This window comes from Vulpes lagopus, chromosome 11 (assembly GCF_018345385.1).
Source record: "Vulpes lagopus strain Blue_001 chromosome 11, ASM1834538v1, whole genome shotgun sequence".
NCBI classification, from domain to species: Eukaryota; Metazoa; Chordata; class Mammalia; order Carnivora; family Canidae; genus Vulpes; species Vulpes lagopus.
In genome coordinates, this window is record NC_054834.1 from 94,722,071 (window position 1) to 94,738,385 (window position 16,315).

At 53.5% G+C, this 16,315-nt stretch overlaps 1 protein-coding gene across 2 annotated transcripts in view; it reads left to right on the plus strand.

Annotated features, from left to right (window-relative positions):
- The first annotated feature begins 9,566 nt into the window (after positions 1-9,566).
- Positions 9,567-16,315, plus strand: part of GAD1 (glutamate decarboxylase 1) — a 42,023-nt gene continuing 35,274 nt past the window's right edge. Inside the window, exons 1-3 of one of the 2 annotated variants that reach the window (XM_041773503.1) lie at positions 9,567-9,672; positions 11,088-11,232; positions 14,771-14,833. In XM_041773503.1, the coding sequence (XP_041629437.1) occupies positions 11,151-11,232; positions 14,771-14,833 (145 nt within the window). In that variant the 5' untranslated portion in view covers positions 9,567-9,672; positions 11,088-11,150. Of the gene's footprint in view, positions 9,677-11,087; positions 11,233-14,770; positions 14,834-16,315 lie in introns of both variants that reach the window. The other variant, XM_041773501.1, reaches the window with a different exon arrangement.

The following is a 16,315-nucleotide window of genomic DNA, read 5'->3' on the forward strand; positions in this document are numbered from 1 at the left end:
GAATATTATGCTAAGTGAAATAAGTCAGAGAAAGACAAACACCATATGATTTCACTCATATGTGGAACTTAAGAAACAAAACAAGTGAACACAAGGTGGGGGGAGAGGAGAACCAAGAACAGACTCTTAATGATAGAAAAAACCCTGATGATTACCAAAGGGGAGGTAGATGGGGGGATGGGTTAAATAGATGATGAGGATTAAGGAATACACTTGTGAAGAGCACTGGGTGATGTATGTAAGTGTTGAATCACTAAATTCTACACCTGAAACTAATATTACACTGTATGTTAACTAACAGAAATTTAAATTAAATCTTGAAAAAAATAAGGGTCTTCAAAAATTATACCAAATCCACTCTGCCTATGCTCTATAAATGGAAAAACAAATCCTGAATGACTGCACATCTGCTTACAATATGGTTTACTGAATATTTTAAGCCCACTGTTGAACCTACTGCTCAGAAAAAAAAAATTCTTTCAAAATATTACTGCTCAGTGACAATGTACCTGGTTACCCAAGAGCTCTGACGGAGATGTATAATGAGAATAATGTTGTTTTCATGCCTACTAACACATATATTTTGCAGCCTAAGGATCAAAGGAACTTTAACTTTCAAATCTTATTGTATAAGAAATACATTTTGTAAGACTACAGTTGTCATTGACAGTGATTTCTCTGATGGATCTGGACAAGGTAAATTGAAAACCTTCTGGAAAGGATCCACCATTGTAGATGTCATTAAGAACATGTGTGATTCATGAGAAGAAGTAAAAATATCAACATTAATAGGAGTTTGGAAGGAGTAGATTCCAACCCTCATGAATGACTCAGTAGAGAAAGTAATTGCGTATGTGGTGGAAATAGCAAAAGAACTAGAAATGAAGCCTGAAAATATGACTGTATTGCTGCAATTTCATGATAAAACTTGAACAAATGAGGAGTTGCTGCTTCTTTTTTTTCTAAAGATTATTTACTTCTTTATTTGAGAGAGAGAGAGAGATTGAGAGCAGAAGCAGAGAGGAGGGCTAGAAGGAGAGGGAGAAGCAGACTCCCCATTTAGCAGAGAGCCTGACACAGGGCTCAGTCCCAGGACCCTGTCTGAGCTGAACCAGATGCTTAACCAACTGAGGCACCCAGGCACCTCTGAAGAGTTGCTTCTTATTTATGAACAAAGAGAGGGATCTGTTGAGATGGAATCTATTTCTGGTGAAGATGCTATAAAGATTGTTGAAATGACAAACATCTAGAATATTACATAAACTTAGTTGATAAAGCAGTGGCAGGGCTTGGGAGATTGACTCCAATTTTGAAAGAAGTTCTGCTTTGGGTAAAATGCTATTGAATAGCACTGCACACTACAGAGAAGTCATTCATGATGGGGATTAAGTCATTCATGAAAGGAAAGTGAATCAATGCGGCAAACTTCATTGTTGTTTTATTTTAAGAAATTGCCACAGTCACTTCAACTTTCACCAACCACAACCTGATTAGTTACCAGGGATCAATATCTAGGCAGGAACCTCCACCAGTAAAAAGATTATAATTCACTGAAAGCTCGGATGATGGTTAGTATTTTTTAACAAAGTATTTTTAAGGTATGTACCTTAGATTTTTTAGACATAATGCCAACACTTAATAGACTACTACACTATAAACATAACTTTTATATGTACTAGGGAGCCAAAAACTTCATTTGACTTGCTTTATTGTGATATTTGCTGTATTTCAGTGGTCTGGAACAGAATCCTCATTATCTCCAAGGTATGCCTGCATGAAACTGGTTTTTTTATAGTTATCCCTGGATTGTGCAACTTGAGGTGAGGAGGTAGGTGAGAAGAGTTTATTTTTTTAATTTATACTTTTTATTTATCCTCTTTTTTTGGCGTGGGCATGCGTCACTTTTTTATTGTGGTAAAATATTCATAACATACATTTGACCATTTGAACCATTGTTAAGCATATAGTTCAATAGCATTTAGTATTTGCATATTGTTGCGATAACATTACCACGACCCCTCTCAAGAACTTTTTCATTTTCTCAGACTGAAACTCTATATGCAGTAAACAATAACTTCTAATCCCCCTTTCTCCAGCCCCTGGAAACCATTGGTTCCACTTTCTATAAATAGGAATTTAACTATTCTAGGTATCATATGTAAGTGGAATCTTACAATATTTATCTGTTTGTGACTGGCTTATTTCACTTAGCATAATGTCTTCAATATTCATTAGCATCATAGTATGTATCAGTGCTTCATGCCTTGTTATGGCTAAATAATATTCCACTGTGTATATATATATATCACATTTTGTTTATCCATTCATCCATTGATAGACACTAGGGTTGGGTCCATTTTTTGGCAATTGTGAATAATGTTGCTATGAACTGTGTCTGTCCAATACTAAAAACTGTATCAAGTATCTGTCCAATACTAAAAACTTTTTAATTGAGTCTATACATGAGTGGGGAGTGGAAATCTGGAAAAAGAAATAAAATAAAAAGTTTGACCATGGTTGTATTTGGGTGATGAGGTTATTTCATTTCTTTTCATTATAGAGTCATATATACTTTCTGAGATACAGAAAAGTTAACACAGGGCAAAAAAGAAACAAAGAGATCAATATTTGTGGAGTCCCTATGTATGTGAATGAATCATTTTAGCAGGCCTTAGTATCTTAGTATGCTAGAAGTTTCTAATGAGGATAAATACTGATAAATAAATAGATCATTATGTTCAGAAAATAAAAGTCATCTGATATAGAAACTTGCTGATCTTCATAGAACAGTTAGTATATTCACAAACTTGCTTACCCTTATACTTAATTGGACCATTTAAGTAGCAATAATTGTAATCTATCACCAATAGCCACCGGCCCAGTCCCTATTTTCTTAGAATTTATTGTGTAGCTCCTATTGCTGAATAGCTGTACAAATATATTTTTAATTATAGGGGCCAAGAGCAGGCCACTCAAAGATGGGCCACTTTGGCAGAAAGATTCTTTTGAGTTATAAAAGGCAATAAACCCCCCCTCCCCCAGCAGATTCAGAAAAAGCTCTTTACCTCCCTATCAACTGCCTAAAAAGAATTTAGATAAAGGACCCACTCCAAGAAGAGAGCTATCACCATACATAACTATAGTATAATATGAACTAGGTGTGGTAAACAAGGAGAAACCTAACAAAGCCTATTTGATCAAATCCTCTATGTCCTGTTGTTCCTGAGTGGCTCAGCAAACATTTGCTGGTAAACATTGTTCATCTTCCTATAAATTGCATTCCTTCCCTTTGAGGTCCCAGACTCCTAATCTCTTCTCCTAAATTCAGGATGATATATATTCCTCATTTGGCCTGGCCTATCTGTGGAATTTCATGTCTGTGTGGATTTCCTGAAATCCACAAAATGAAATTTAATTTTTTCCTGTTAATCTGTCTAATATCAATTTGATTCTTTCTTCGGCTAGAAGGATCTTGAAGAGCACAGTAAATTATTTCTCCCCAACAAATAGTTGGTTAACTTTCATGAGCTCCTTTCCTACTTTTTTAATACTTTAACTTGCCTCCTCTTCTACTCTGGAATGAAGTCTTTTTGTGTGTTTCATGCTCTCAGGTCCTTAAACTGTATCTTCATCTCTAATAAGTAATTTTAAATAACTTTCCATAAAAAAAGATTATTTGAAAATGATCACTCTGTAAAGATGATAGATTTCACAGTTTCCTGTCTACCACTAGATAGTGTGTTAGGAGGAAAATCTCTTCCTCGTCATAACAGGCACCAAATTCAGTTTCTTCCTATTGGCATCAGAAGAACTCAACCAAAGTTGGGGCAGAATACACAAATCAATAGGCAGCATCATTATCCTAAAGTCACCTTCTCTTAGTTTGTAACCCACCAATGAAATAAGAAGAAAAGTATTAAAAATCATGTACTAAACAGAATTACAAGAATACTTTGAGAAAGTTGTCTCAAAGTAAAACTTGCCAAATTGAGACTTTTTACAACTTGTTAAAGCAATGGCTTAAATACTAGTGTAACTGGCTGTTTGTTCATAGGCTAGTTGAGATCCTGTAGATGGCTCTGACTTTATGAGACTTATTTCTTCCTTCTTTACATTTTCTTTTCAATTCATCTGAATCCAGATATAACAAGAAAAAAAAATGACTCCACACACTTCTTCTTCAGTTGCTAGGTACCTTTCAGATGGCCACCTGAAGATTTTAGGAATATATTGTCTATTCAGCTGCTTCAGTGCTGCTCTGTGGCTTTTCCTGACTTTGAAGTTGAGATAATAGCCCCAGTGAGAAGATATTATCATTTAACTTACATATTTAGGGATTGTTTGAGATTTCAGGTTGTGCATATCTAAAGGGTCCTTGACTTACCCAAAGGCAAAGAAAACAGAACCTCAGGCTTGGAACTGAGAGTAAGATAGAAAGAATGAGCTCCAGGTGACTAACTTCTTGGAGAAACGCATGGTACTGATTTGCAGATGTTACAGGCGAGAACCTTGGCTCACATTCTGTAAGTACATTGGCTGTGTTTCTTACATGTAAGTTTTTGACATAAAAGGGATTGAGCTACAGCAGGTCAGATGAATTCCATTAAATTTCCAGTTTTCTTCCCTGAGTAACTGGGAAGGAACCCAATCTTAAACAGAAGTTTAAGTTCTCAGATTCATCACGGAGTCAGAACCTTCTAGAACCTTCTCATAAGCAATAGTCACCTACATCTAAAAACAAAGGCTAACTACCTGTTATTTTATTTTATTTATTTTATTTAATTTTTTTATTTATTTATGATAGTCACACAGAGAGAGAGATAGAGAGGCAGAGACACAGGCAGAGGGAGAAGCAGGCTCCATGCACCGGGAGCCCGACGTGGGATTCGATCCAGGGTCTCCAGGATCGCGCCCTGGGCCAAAGGCAGGCGCCAAACCGCTATGCCACCCAGGGATCCCCTACCTGTTATTTTAAACAGTTAAAGGCTTTTACACTGCAAGAAATGGATAAAATATTATTCTAGCCACTCTCCCATTCCATAACAGTTCACCAAAGCATCTCATGTGGGGAAACCAACTTTCTTGCATTCTACTCTTTTGGGAAAAGGCTGATTTTGCCTTAATTTTTGTTAAGAGAAGACCAGAAAACATAGATATATCTTAAAAGCTCTCCGTCAGAATTTCTATTCAGATCTGTTATTTCCTTGGTCTCCACTTTTGCAGGGAAATACCTTGCCTAGTATCAAAGAGTGCCTTTCCTAAGGCTACCTTGGGGGTAAAGCTCTGTGGGAAAGCAATGGCTATTCACATCCCCTCCTCTTTCACCAAAGGGACAGAGACCCTGGGTGTCTCAGGCCACTTCCAGCAGCATCTCTCAGCATTTTAAGCAGCCCTGCTTTGTGAAATATGGCAGGGTCTGGCTGTGAACGGGGAAGGGCCTGCAGTTTTCCTTGAAGAACTGCTCTCCTGTGGGGAGGGTTGTTGTTTCCTCTCAGAAATTGTAATCTATCGCCACCTGCTGGTCCCTCTGTCCCCGGGTTTGGAATAGCCGGAATGGAGTTTAAGATTAACACAAGATTTTGCCCAGATACAAATCACTCTGTCCTCCTTGATTAATTTCTTTAATATTAGAATATTTTCATCTTTCGAATACCAAGCAGGAAGGGACCATTTGACGATTATCTGAGGAACTCAGCTCTCTTCGTTAGGAGGAGAGATTCTAATTTCCGGAGTCCCTTCCAGGGTTCTGGCTGAAATTCTGCCTTCCTCGCCACCCTTTTAACCCTTTCCTGCCTCTCAGGAGTGAGAGCTGGGGTCTGCTGAGGTAGGGGTCCTCCAAGCGACGGTCCCCAAAGAAAGTCCAGAATGATTTAGGAACTATCTTTAAAGTACACAAACACACCGAATAGGCTTGAGCTTCTACTTAAGAAAAGCCGAGCCTAAGGTTAACAACGCTTCCCACAGCCCTCGTCTCAGGAGACAGACGTTTAAACGGTGAGCCCTGCCATTCCCCCCCCCCCTTTTTTTGGTCATAAATTAGATGCTTAAAATAGACCTTAAAGAGCCAGCTGACATGAACCAACACAGTGGCTCCAAATTACCTTTCCTGGAAGCTAAAAATGCTAAATGCGTCAAAAGAAGAAAAAAAAAAGATTGACATTTCTTATTTACTCACCTTGACGTGGACCATATTTTACGCATAAAAAGTCTCCCCCGCAGCCTGTTTTGGGGCCCCTTCCACGCCTTAGTCTCCTCCCACCCGTTCCCTTTTTTCTTTTGCTGAAAGGCTCGGCTCGAAATCCGATTGGAATATCTTTAAACATCCCTGGGAAAGGGCATTGTGGGCGGAGGGTCGTGTTCCCAAGTCCCAGCCGTCGCTGACCTAAAGGAAGGTTGTCCTGGGTGGACAGAGTAGCGGGGAGTAGCGGGGAGTAGCTACAGAGTAGCGGGGGCTGCAGGCTCGGAAACCCCTAACACCCGGGGGAGCCCGGAGGGCTCGCGCTCGCCCACTCCTTCCGCCTCTGGGCGCCGGGTTCCCATTTCTTCAAAGCCCTAAACCTTACATCAAATGCAAACGAAACAGCTGGGCGGACGCCACTCCCTTCCGGACCACCCCTCACCACCGGTTCGAGTCCCCGTAGAGGATATCCATTTTCCGCCCCCATTGTCCAAAGCAGCTCCCACACCACCACCCCGGGAGTAATAAAAGATAAAAAGAATAGCGAAAAACACGCAAAAATATGGATTCCAAATGTTCTAGAGAGCCCAAAGACAACCACAACCACCCTCACGACAAATCCTTACTGAGAGGGAGAGAACGAAATACTCTATTCCCCCAACCCCCACTCTAACGAGGGAAAAACACAGCAGTCACAGCAGGGAGGGAGGCGGGCAGGGTGCGTGGGGCGGGGTGGCGGGGAACTGGGGACTGAAGCGCGCTCAAGGGAGGCCTAAGGGACCGAAGGGCGGGCGCTGTCCTTGGTCCTGAAGGAGCTGTGCCGCGTCTCCCAACTTCGTGCGTGGGAACTGGCTGTATTTCCAGGCCCTTAGCTCCTTAACATCTCTCTGAGCCCAAGAGTCTGGCTTAGAAGGGGAGATAAGTGGAAATTAAACCAAAACCATAAGTCCCCAAGTCCCTGCCTGTCTGGAATGTCAACTCCGCGAGTGCAGGGATAATATAAGTGGCTGGGACAGTGTAAAACTCCCTGAGAACAGCGCCTGTCACATAGTAAGTGGTTAATAAATATTCATTTAATCACCTAATTACTAATATTTAGTTAAACATTTTTAAATTAAGGACAAGGCTTCATTCCCTCCCCTTCCATAAAGGAGAAAGGGTTGGGGGAGGGGGGGAATGTCCTTGCAGTTGGACGGACTCAACTTTAATTTGTGATACCTGCTTTTTTGGAGATCCCTTTTTCCAACGGGATCATTTTCTTGGCCAAAATGTCAGAGGTGAACGTTTTGGGACACTGGGGTCAGAAGAGGGAGTGGCTGGAAATTTATCAGTCTTGAGCCACAGGTGAAAGTAAAACGAGTCTTCCTGTCCGGAGAATCTCAGGGCTCGGGAGAGGGTCGAGGATTCAGGGCGAGCGGGCATCTTTCGGGGACGACGACCCTGAGGGGCACCGGGGATTTGCTGCCTCCTCCCGCCAGTCTCCTTGCTCCTCCCGTCTTCCATGATTTAGCATCCGCACTGGGCTCTCTGATTGGTGCAACCATCTCTTTAAGGGAAGCTCGAGGAGGGGGTGTGGGTGGAATTCCGAGCCTCATTCCAGAGTAAACTGCACATTGCAAGCGTTGCGAAGCCAGGTTTTTGAAGGGATGTTTCCTTCGCGGAGTGGGCACGCCCACCTTGCCCAGCCTGGAGCTCTGGCGCCCAGAGCTGCCGTTCAGGATGCTTTTGTGTCCTTAACAAAGTGCCCGAGCTTTTATCGTAAGGTGGAGAGAGGACGACAGTATTTTCTTTGGTATCAAGGGCAACGCGGTTATTTCAAACCTCAGAGTGCGATCCCTCTTACTGACGGGGCCACATCTTCTCAGGGTGGAATGTTCGATGTTATTATGGAATTTTCGGTGATTGGTAAGATTTTCTGCATCCCCACAGTGTCGTGGTGAAAGGAGGTAAGACACTCAGAGAGAAGGTACGGGCTTCGTTGGACCAGCAAGGCCGCAGACGTGTCCATAAATAACCCCTGCCTGCTGCACCGCAACAGGGGGGGAGAAATCCCTGTGAAATGAATACAGGAATCACTGGTCACACGGTGTCACCCAGACACACACACACACACACACACACACACACACACATCAACTTTTCTTGCCCTAAAGAAAAAGAAACTGGGGTAGAGGAAAGCGAAGAAGATACAGGAGCGACGGGGGGTGGCTGAGGGAAGGCTTGAACACGCAGGAGAGTAACAGCTCGCAGAGCCCTTCCAGGTGTTCGATCCCGGGGGAGCAGAGACCCGGCTCGCGCAGGGCCTCGCGGTCTCTGGGCGCCTGGCGCCCCCTGGTGGAAATCTCCGTGGACGCCTTCTTATTGTGAGGGGCTTTTCCGAAAGTGGCAATTCATTAAATATGCTTAAATAATGCAAAAGGGAGAATCCTTTAAAAGCGCAAAATTGTAGGGGGTGGGGGAGAGTGGGCAGGGCAGGGAGGGACGGTCTGCCGCCCCCCCCACCCGTACCCCCGCCCCCGCCCCCGCCCTCTGGGGCCACCTCTGCGCTCGGGTTTCCCTGTTTGTGTGCAGCAGCGCTCGTGCGTGTCATTAACCTTCAGCTGTGATCCATCAGGAGGACTTCTTCCCCCATTACCACGGAGGCCAGAGCCGGCAGGCCGGCAGGGAGTGCGTGCACAGAGGGCGGGAGCCGGGACCTCTGCTCTGCGGGTGGCACCGGGTAGCGGGACCCGGGGAAAGTACTTTGGGGGAGGCTCCCAGCTGGAGGAAGAAACTGAAATGAAGGGAGAGGAGGTCTCCTGCGGGGTCTGAGTGTCCCCCCCCCCATCTCTGCCCCCCTTGCTCTGACGGCCGTCCTGGCTCAGTAGAGAGAGCCAGCGAGGACCCAACGCCAGAGCTCGCTTTCACTCATCAAAGAGTCGTGGGGTCGCAGATCTAGGGGAACCTCGAGGAAAGAAATCGAGGCAAAGCCGCTGCTCTAGTCTTCTCGAAGATACGGGAGGGGCAGGGGAAGGTGGGGAGGGAGGGAGGGAGGGAGGGAGAGGAAGCACAACTCTTCCCCCTGGTCTCACCCGACAGACACCCTCTTTGAGAAAACAGAGCCAGCCGGGTACGTTCTGGATTACTCCCAGGCCTGTTCTTTCCGGGCCCCAAACCGTGATCGGGATTTCTAATCGGCCTTCCGAGCTCCCGAGGCCAGCAGGCACCTGCAAAGGGGCCCCGCCGCCCGCCGACGAGCTGCCCCCGCGAGCGGCGGCCGCGTGATCCCCCCGCCGAGCCGTCCCCGCCTCCCCACTCCGCCCCCGCCTCCCCCGAAGCCTACCAGCTGCCTCTCCCGACAGCTCTTCTGCTCCCGGCGCTCGCGTGCGGGACGGTGCTGGCGGGAGCGGGGCGGCAGCTGGAGGCGACGCCGGGGCAGCGGGGCCCGGGGAGCGGATCGCGGGGCGCTGCGCAGAGGAGCGGCGGGAGCGCCCGGCGGCGGTCGCCCGGCCCAGGTGGGTAAGCGCGCGGCCGCCCCGACTCCCCGGCGCCCGGCTTCAGCGGTCCAGCGCGTCCTCTTCACCCGGGCTCCTGGCCAACCCCCCACGCCCCGCGACCGCCACCGACCCTCCGCGGCAGAACGCGTCCCGCCGGCCGGGCTCGCGGCTCCCCCTCGGGGCGCGGCGCGGCGCCCCCCGCCCTCGCGCTCATCCCGTCCCCACCAGCGACATTCACGCCCGGGGATGCTCAGGGGCTGACGCCCGCGCCCAGGTGGAGAGAGGATTTTCCTCATCGCTTCCCGGCTCCCCAAAGGGCTCCTGGGCAGCAGCATCCAGAGGCGCGACTGCGAGCGGTAACCTGTTACTTCCCCCCGAAGCTGCGGTCCCCGGTTGCAACCTGCGTGGCCGTTGGAGTGCGCGCCCGGGCCCGGCGGGGGACGCCAGGGTGCGCGTGCAGGCGGGGCGAGCGGCTGTTCCTCTGCGGGGTCCCGGGTCTCCCCAGCCTGGCCCGTGCTCCGTCCCGGGGCCTCGGGCAGCACCGCGCCAGCGCCGAGCGCAGTCCGGGCCGTCGCGCACGGGTCCCAGTCGGCCGCCTCCCGCGCGCAGAGGGCGAGGTCGTCTCCCCGGGCACGTTCCCCTTGCTCGCCTCGCTCCACCTCTTGGGCTTCGTACAGCGAAAAATCCGGGGACCTCAGAGAGTTGGGTGGAGAGGGCGCACGGAAAGCCGGACCGAGCCTCGTCCTTAGGCTTCCAGATGGCGCAAAGCGGGGTGGGACGAGGGGGAGACGCGGCTCCGACCCGCTGCTTCCCGGCTGTCTGGAGTGCAAGGTGACTGTACCTCTTCCCCGAGCACGTCCGAGAGAGCACGCAAAGATACAGACCCTCTTCTCCTCTCACCTTGTCTCGCCAAAGTCCCCCGTCCTCGGAGCAGTTAGCCTCCTTCTTTCCAGGGAATTAGCCAGACACAACAACGGGAACCAGACACCGAACCAGACGTGCCCGCCCCGCGCGCGCTCCCCCCGCCTGCCCGCCCTCCCGCTGCCGGAGCCCAATGGGGCTTGTCGTGGCTCGGCCGGGAAATCGCGCGCCGAGCCTCCCCGGCCCTCCTGGCCCTATCCCCCCGCGCCCCCGCGGCCCGGGCCGGCCTTGGGCTCCCCTCGTCTCCGCGCTGCGCTCCAGGTCACCCCGCTCCGCCGCCACACTGGAGAGCAGCCCGGGGCGACGTTGCCCGCGCCGGAGTCCCAGAGCCGGCGCGCACGTCCCCTCCTCCCCTCGGCGCACCCCGACTCGGCCCGTTAGGTGCCCTTCCTCCCGCCTCCCCGTCCCGAGCCCAGACTTCTGGGGGAGCGCCCGCGCCCCGCGGCCGCCCAGCCGCCTCCCGCGCCGGACCCCGGAAGCCCTCCCCGCACTGCTCTCGCTTCTCTTTGCAGCGCGTCCCTGCGCCCGACTGGCCGAGGACCCCGGACAGCAGAGGCCCCGGGACGACCGAGCTGATGGCGTCTTCGACCCCTTCTGCGTCCGCAACCTCCTCGAATGCGGGAGCGGACCCCAATACTGCCAACCTGCGCCCCACAAGTAGGTTCTGCCCCAGTTTCCTAGCAGATGGGCTGCGGGGAAGATGGGGGCGCTGGGACGTGAGGAGGCTGCGCCGGCGGCAAGGGAAGGGGGAGCGCGCGGACGATGGAGGCTGGAAAGCAGTGGGGCCCTGACCTGGGTCGCGGCCAGAGGTCGTTTGGCTGCCGGGAACGCCGGGCGATTCTGGGGCGCGCGAGATGGGAACCGCGCAAGGTCCCAGCAGCCGCGACCGCTGGGGGCTTCGCTTCGGGGGAGGGACGGGCGGCGAGTGCTGTTTTGCTGTGTGTGGTTTCCCTGCTTTGTGGGACGACGGGGGTCAGGGCAGAGGGCGGTGTGGGGGGACTGTGGTCTCGGCGGGAATGGAGAGTTTTCTGTCTCCAGCTCTCGTTGAGCCGAGACCCGACCCCCTCCTCCTCCTCCTCCTCCTCTCCCCCTGCGCTGTGCTCCAAGTCTATAATCAGCGGAAATTTCGACGTTAATTGCAGCTTTTAGAAAACTCGAGGTCCCTAATTGCTCCAAATTTGCGTCGAGCTATTGACGAGTGAGGGAGAAGCCAGGGGCGTGAAAGGTGCATAAAATGGTTTGAGGCTGAGCCTCGACATTTTAGACAATTAATTACATCTCAGACACACAAAAAAAGAAAGAAAGAAAGAAAGAAAAAAGGGGGAAAAAAAGAAAAAGAGAAACGGGAGCGGGCAGCAACCTGAGTGGAGAGAAGTGGGGAACCAGGAAGGGCCAGAAGCTTTGCCAGGGCGAGGAGAGAGCACCCTTCTCTTTTCTCCAGGGCAGGAGATCTGTCAGCAATTGACAGGTCAGCAGAAGAGAAGAAAAGGGGAACCAAATAAAAGGGGGGGAAGAGGGCTTTATGCTTCCCCATCTCTGGCTCAGTGTGTTCCTCAGCCCGTTTCCGGAATCTGTCTTTAATTCAGATTTATTTCCTACCTTTCTGTAGAAGACTGGCGATGAGGGAATTGTTATTCTTTTTTTCCAATTTGGATTGAAATGAGCGCCCCCTCCCCCAGTCTATCAGCTCCAGTGGTGACAGCCCCAGAATTTCCACATAAGAAGGGCTTAGGAATGGCAGTGTGGTTAGGAAGCCTCCTCGCTATGATTTTATGGCACTTTCCATAAGCTTGAAAAAAAAAAAAAGGCAATTGTTCCCATCAACGGAAACGGGAACGTTACCCGGCAAGCCCCCTGTCCAAACCCTCGGCGCTACCGCCGGCTCCCGGGGCGCAGGCCTTGCCTGAAGTCCTGAGGGTGCGACGCGGTTGCCCTCCCCGCTCGGGCTCCCTGCCCCCCAGGCGAGCTGCGATTACCCACACAACAAAGAGGGGCTCGGGAGAGCCGCCAGCCCCGGTGGCACGTGAGCCGGGCACGGGCGGCCGAGCGCCCGATCAGGCCGGGAGGACGCGAGGCCTGGAGCCTTTGTCTGTTGCTCTGGCCTTGATGGATTTCCTCTCCAGTCCTCTCCACATTTTCTGCCCCCGTTTTTTTGCTGCCGGACAGGGCCAGGCGGCCACTGTGTTCCCCCACCCCAGAGTCCTGCCCCCTTCCCACCCCCAGCCCACCCCACCTGGGTTAACCTTACCTGCCGTTGGCAGCCCGCAGTGGCGCGCATCTGCCAACCTCGGGGCCGAGCACATGGCCTGGCGCGCCCCCGAGGCCCAGGGACGATGGTCGAGGGCCCTGCCTGGGAAGAGCGCGCGGCACCCGCCCTGAGGACGCCCTCGGCCGCCCCCCGGCAGCCCAGCTGCGGCCTGGGCATCGAGGCTGCAGGCGCCCGCAGGGCTCTCCACCCGCTCGCCCGCCCTTGCAGACGCACCCTGCCCGCCCGGGGCTCCGGGAGGCGGCCCTGCTCCGTCCGCACCGCCTTGCTCATCCCCTTGTTCCCGCGACCCCTTCTCCCTGCCCTTCGCCCCTCGGCCTTCTGGACCTTGGCTACCCCAAAGGGGATCCCTCACTTCTCCCCATCTCTCCGTCGGGTTATTCCCGTAACCCCCAACTCTGGAAGGCGGTGCCTTGGGTCCCCAGCTGCGTAACCTTGGAAGATTCGCTGAACCTCCCTGAGCCTCAGGGTTTCTATTTGTACAACGAGGCGCAGGTTAACACCCTTCTCGGTTCAGAGGGTGGCTCTAGGATGGCGTTTAAAGCGAAAGCACTTTATTGAGTGGAAATAGCTCTCTACCCGCCAGGTGTTAGTATAAGGGATTTGCTTTCGCACCGATCTCCTGTCGGTGGCAGGAACTCCATCTGTGACGAGCTGTCTCCCTGACGTCGGTCCGTGTCGTCTCCCCGCTGGGGCTCCGTTGTGCCTCGGGTTTAATGGATGTCACTCTCCTTATCGCCGCCAACACTCGCGCGCGGCGGAAAGCTCGGACGGGGCGCGGAGGGGGGTGGGAGGGATTGGAAGCGCCTCGCTTGGGAAGATGCGAAGGGAATTGCTCGCGGGGCCCGGCCCGCCCGCGCTCGGCTCCGCAGGCGCCCGCGCTCCTCCAGGAGGCCGAACCGGGGGCAGGAGAGGCCCTGAGGACTTTGAGATCAGCCTGGCGTGGCGGCCGGGAAAGCACAACACAGCGCCCGGGTCTGCCACTGGGGCCCGGAGCAAGGGCGCCCGATTGCCTGCGCCTGCTCCAGACCCCAGACCTCCGAGGGAAGGGTTAATGGGGGCGCCGGGGAAGGGGGTCCGGGATGAGGACGCGAGGCTACCATTGTTTCCCCGACTCTGGGTCCGCCTGAAGAGCAGCCATGCGAGCCGGATCATCTAGTCAAATACTATTTTTCACCCAATTAATTCCTGAACTCTTCCGCGACCCCATTTCATGCCAGTTTATTTTAAGCTGCCACTCGGCTGGAGACCCGCCAAGAAATTATGAGACGTATTGGTCCCAGATGCCTCTGTGTTCCCTTTCCGGGCTGCCGTGGTCGCCCTTCGAGTCTGCAGGGCGGAGACCGCGCGACAGGGCCTGGCGGGTGGGTGCGGGGTAACTCGAGGGCTCTGGCCCGGTCTTTTGCACGTGGGGTGGGCCCTGCCCCACTCGGATGTCGCCTCCCCGGCTCCGCCGCTCCGCGCGGGCTGCTTGCAAGGCTGGCGGGCCGCGGGGGTGCTCCGGCTTCCAGCGACATCATTCTACACCTGAAAGCGGGAGCAGGAAGGGAGTGTCACGGGCACTCGAAGGGCACGAGTCTGTCTGCCCATTGGGCAACGGATCTAGCTTCTTGCTCCTTTCAGGAAGGAGAGGTGGTTTTTTTTTTTTTTTTAAGATTTTATTTACTTATTCATGAGCGACACAGAGACTAGAGGGAGAAGCAGGCTCCTCGTGGGGAGCCTGATGCGGGACTCGATCTCAGGACCCTGGGATCATGACCTGAGCCAAAGGCAGAGGCTCAACCCCCTGAGCCACCCCGGTGCCTCCAGGAAGGAGTTTTTATTGAGGAGCTCTGGCGAAACACCTGCCTCCTCCTCCCCAGAATACTTTTGCCCTCCCCCCCCCCCCAGGCCCCGCAGCTCACTGATCGCACCTCTTTTGCTTTTTAGCGTATGACACCTGGTGCGGCGTGGCCCATGGATGCACGAGAAAACTGGGTCTCAAGATCTGCGGTGAGTGGAAAGGCCCGCTGGGGCCCAGCAGGGCGGCGCAGCGCTCCAGGGCTTTGGGGGCCCAGGAGAGTGGGGTGCGCGGAAGGAGATCCCGGCTCTTGGGTTTGGTTTTCTACATTGCCTACAGCCCCGCCGCCTGGCGAGACGTCCTTGTACACGTCTTAACCCTCCTCTGCCTCCCCTTGACCCGGCCGGGGTGGGGGGGCACCTTTTCTGCTGGAGTCGGGGTACCACGCAGAGGCCGCGGAGCCTCCCCGGTCCAGGTGCGACAGCGCGAGCACAGCGCCCCCGCGCGGCAGCCCCGCTCTTCCCGCCCCGCGTGGGCCGGGGGATCCTAAGCGAGCGCTCCACCTGCGTGGGGGACGGTCTGGTACCAAAGGTGAGCGGGTCTGGTTTTCCTGGAGAGCAGGCCTTAGGCACGGTTTGCACCTGAGGCGGAGGCTGGCACGTCGCCGTCCCCCTTGCCCCCCGCCGGCGTACTTTGAAAGTGGCCTCCCCAGCTGGAGAATTTGCCCCCGAGGCGTCACAACGGATTCCGATGTCGTTGTTCAGGCTTTGCCCGAAGCCCTCGGCGGCCTGCCTGGGGGAGGTGCGGGCGGCGCAGGCCCGGGCGTCCGCCGAGCTTGCCCTTGAGAGAGAGGGAAGGAAGAGGGGCGGGCGGAGGCGTGGGGCCGCAGGAGCAGAAAGGGGGTGTCGGGCACGATTTGCCAGTGAGGAAGAAAAATAGATCTGGGAGCTGGAGAGGAGAATGAACCGTTCTCCGGAGACATGAGGGTCTGAAATGAAAACGCCCAAGGGATGTCATTTTTTTAAAGGAAAAAAGGAGATTTGTTCGAAGGGACACAGCTGAGTGGCTCCGGCTGAACAATGAGGACCTGCTTTCCTTGCTACATTTCACCGTCTAAAATCTCTAGTCTTATCGGACCAGAAAATACGGACGTCCCCGGGCAGGGGGTGGAGGGGCGGGGGAAGATTAACGAGGGGCTTATTAAAGAGCCATCCGTCAGCGGCTGCGCGCGGGAGATAGCGGCGGGGCGGCCGCGGGGCACGCCCTCCCCGGGTCCCCGCGCGCCCTCCCGGCCCTCCCCGGGTCCCCGCGCGCCCTCCCCGGCCCCGCGCGCCCTCCCCGGCCCCCGCGCGCCCTCCCGGCCCTCCCCGGGTCCCCGCGCGCCCTCCCGGCCCTCCCCGGGTCCCCGCGCGCCCTCCCCGGCCCCCGCGCGCCCTCCCCGGCCCCCGCGCCCTCCCGGGCCCCGCGCGCCCGCGCGTTCCCTGGGCCTGCTCTCCGCGCTCGGGTGCGTGCGGGGCCCGAGGCCGGCGGCAGCTGGGGCAGGAGCAGACCGCGGGTGTTGGCGGCTGCTGGGAGCCATCCGCCCTTCCCCGCTTGGCCGCGGGGCGCCCTCCCTGCGTTTCTGGGGCTCCGTCCCCTTGACCCGGGAGGCGGCATTCACGGCGCGGAGCGTTGCTCCAGTCCTGGGCCCCGCA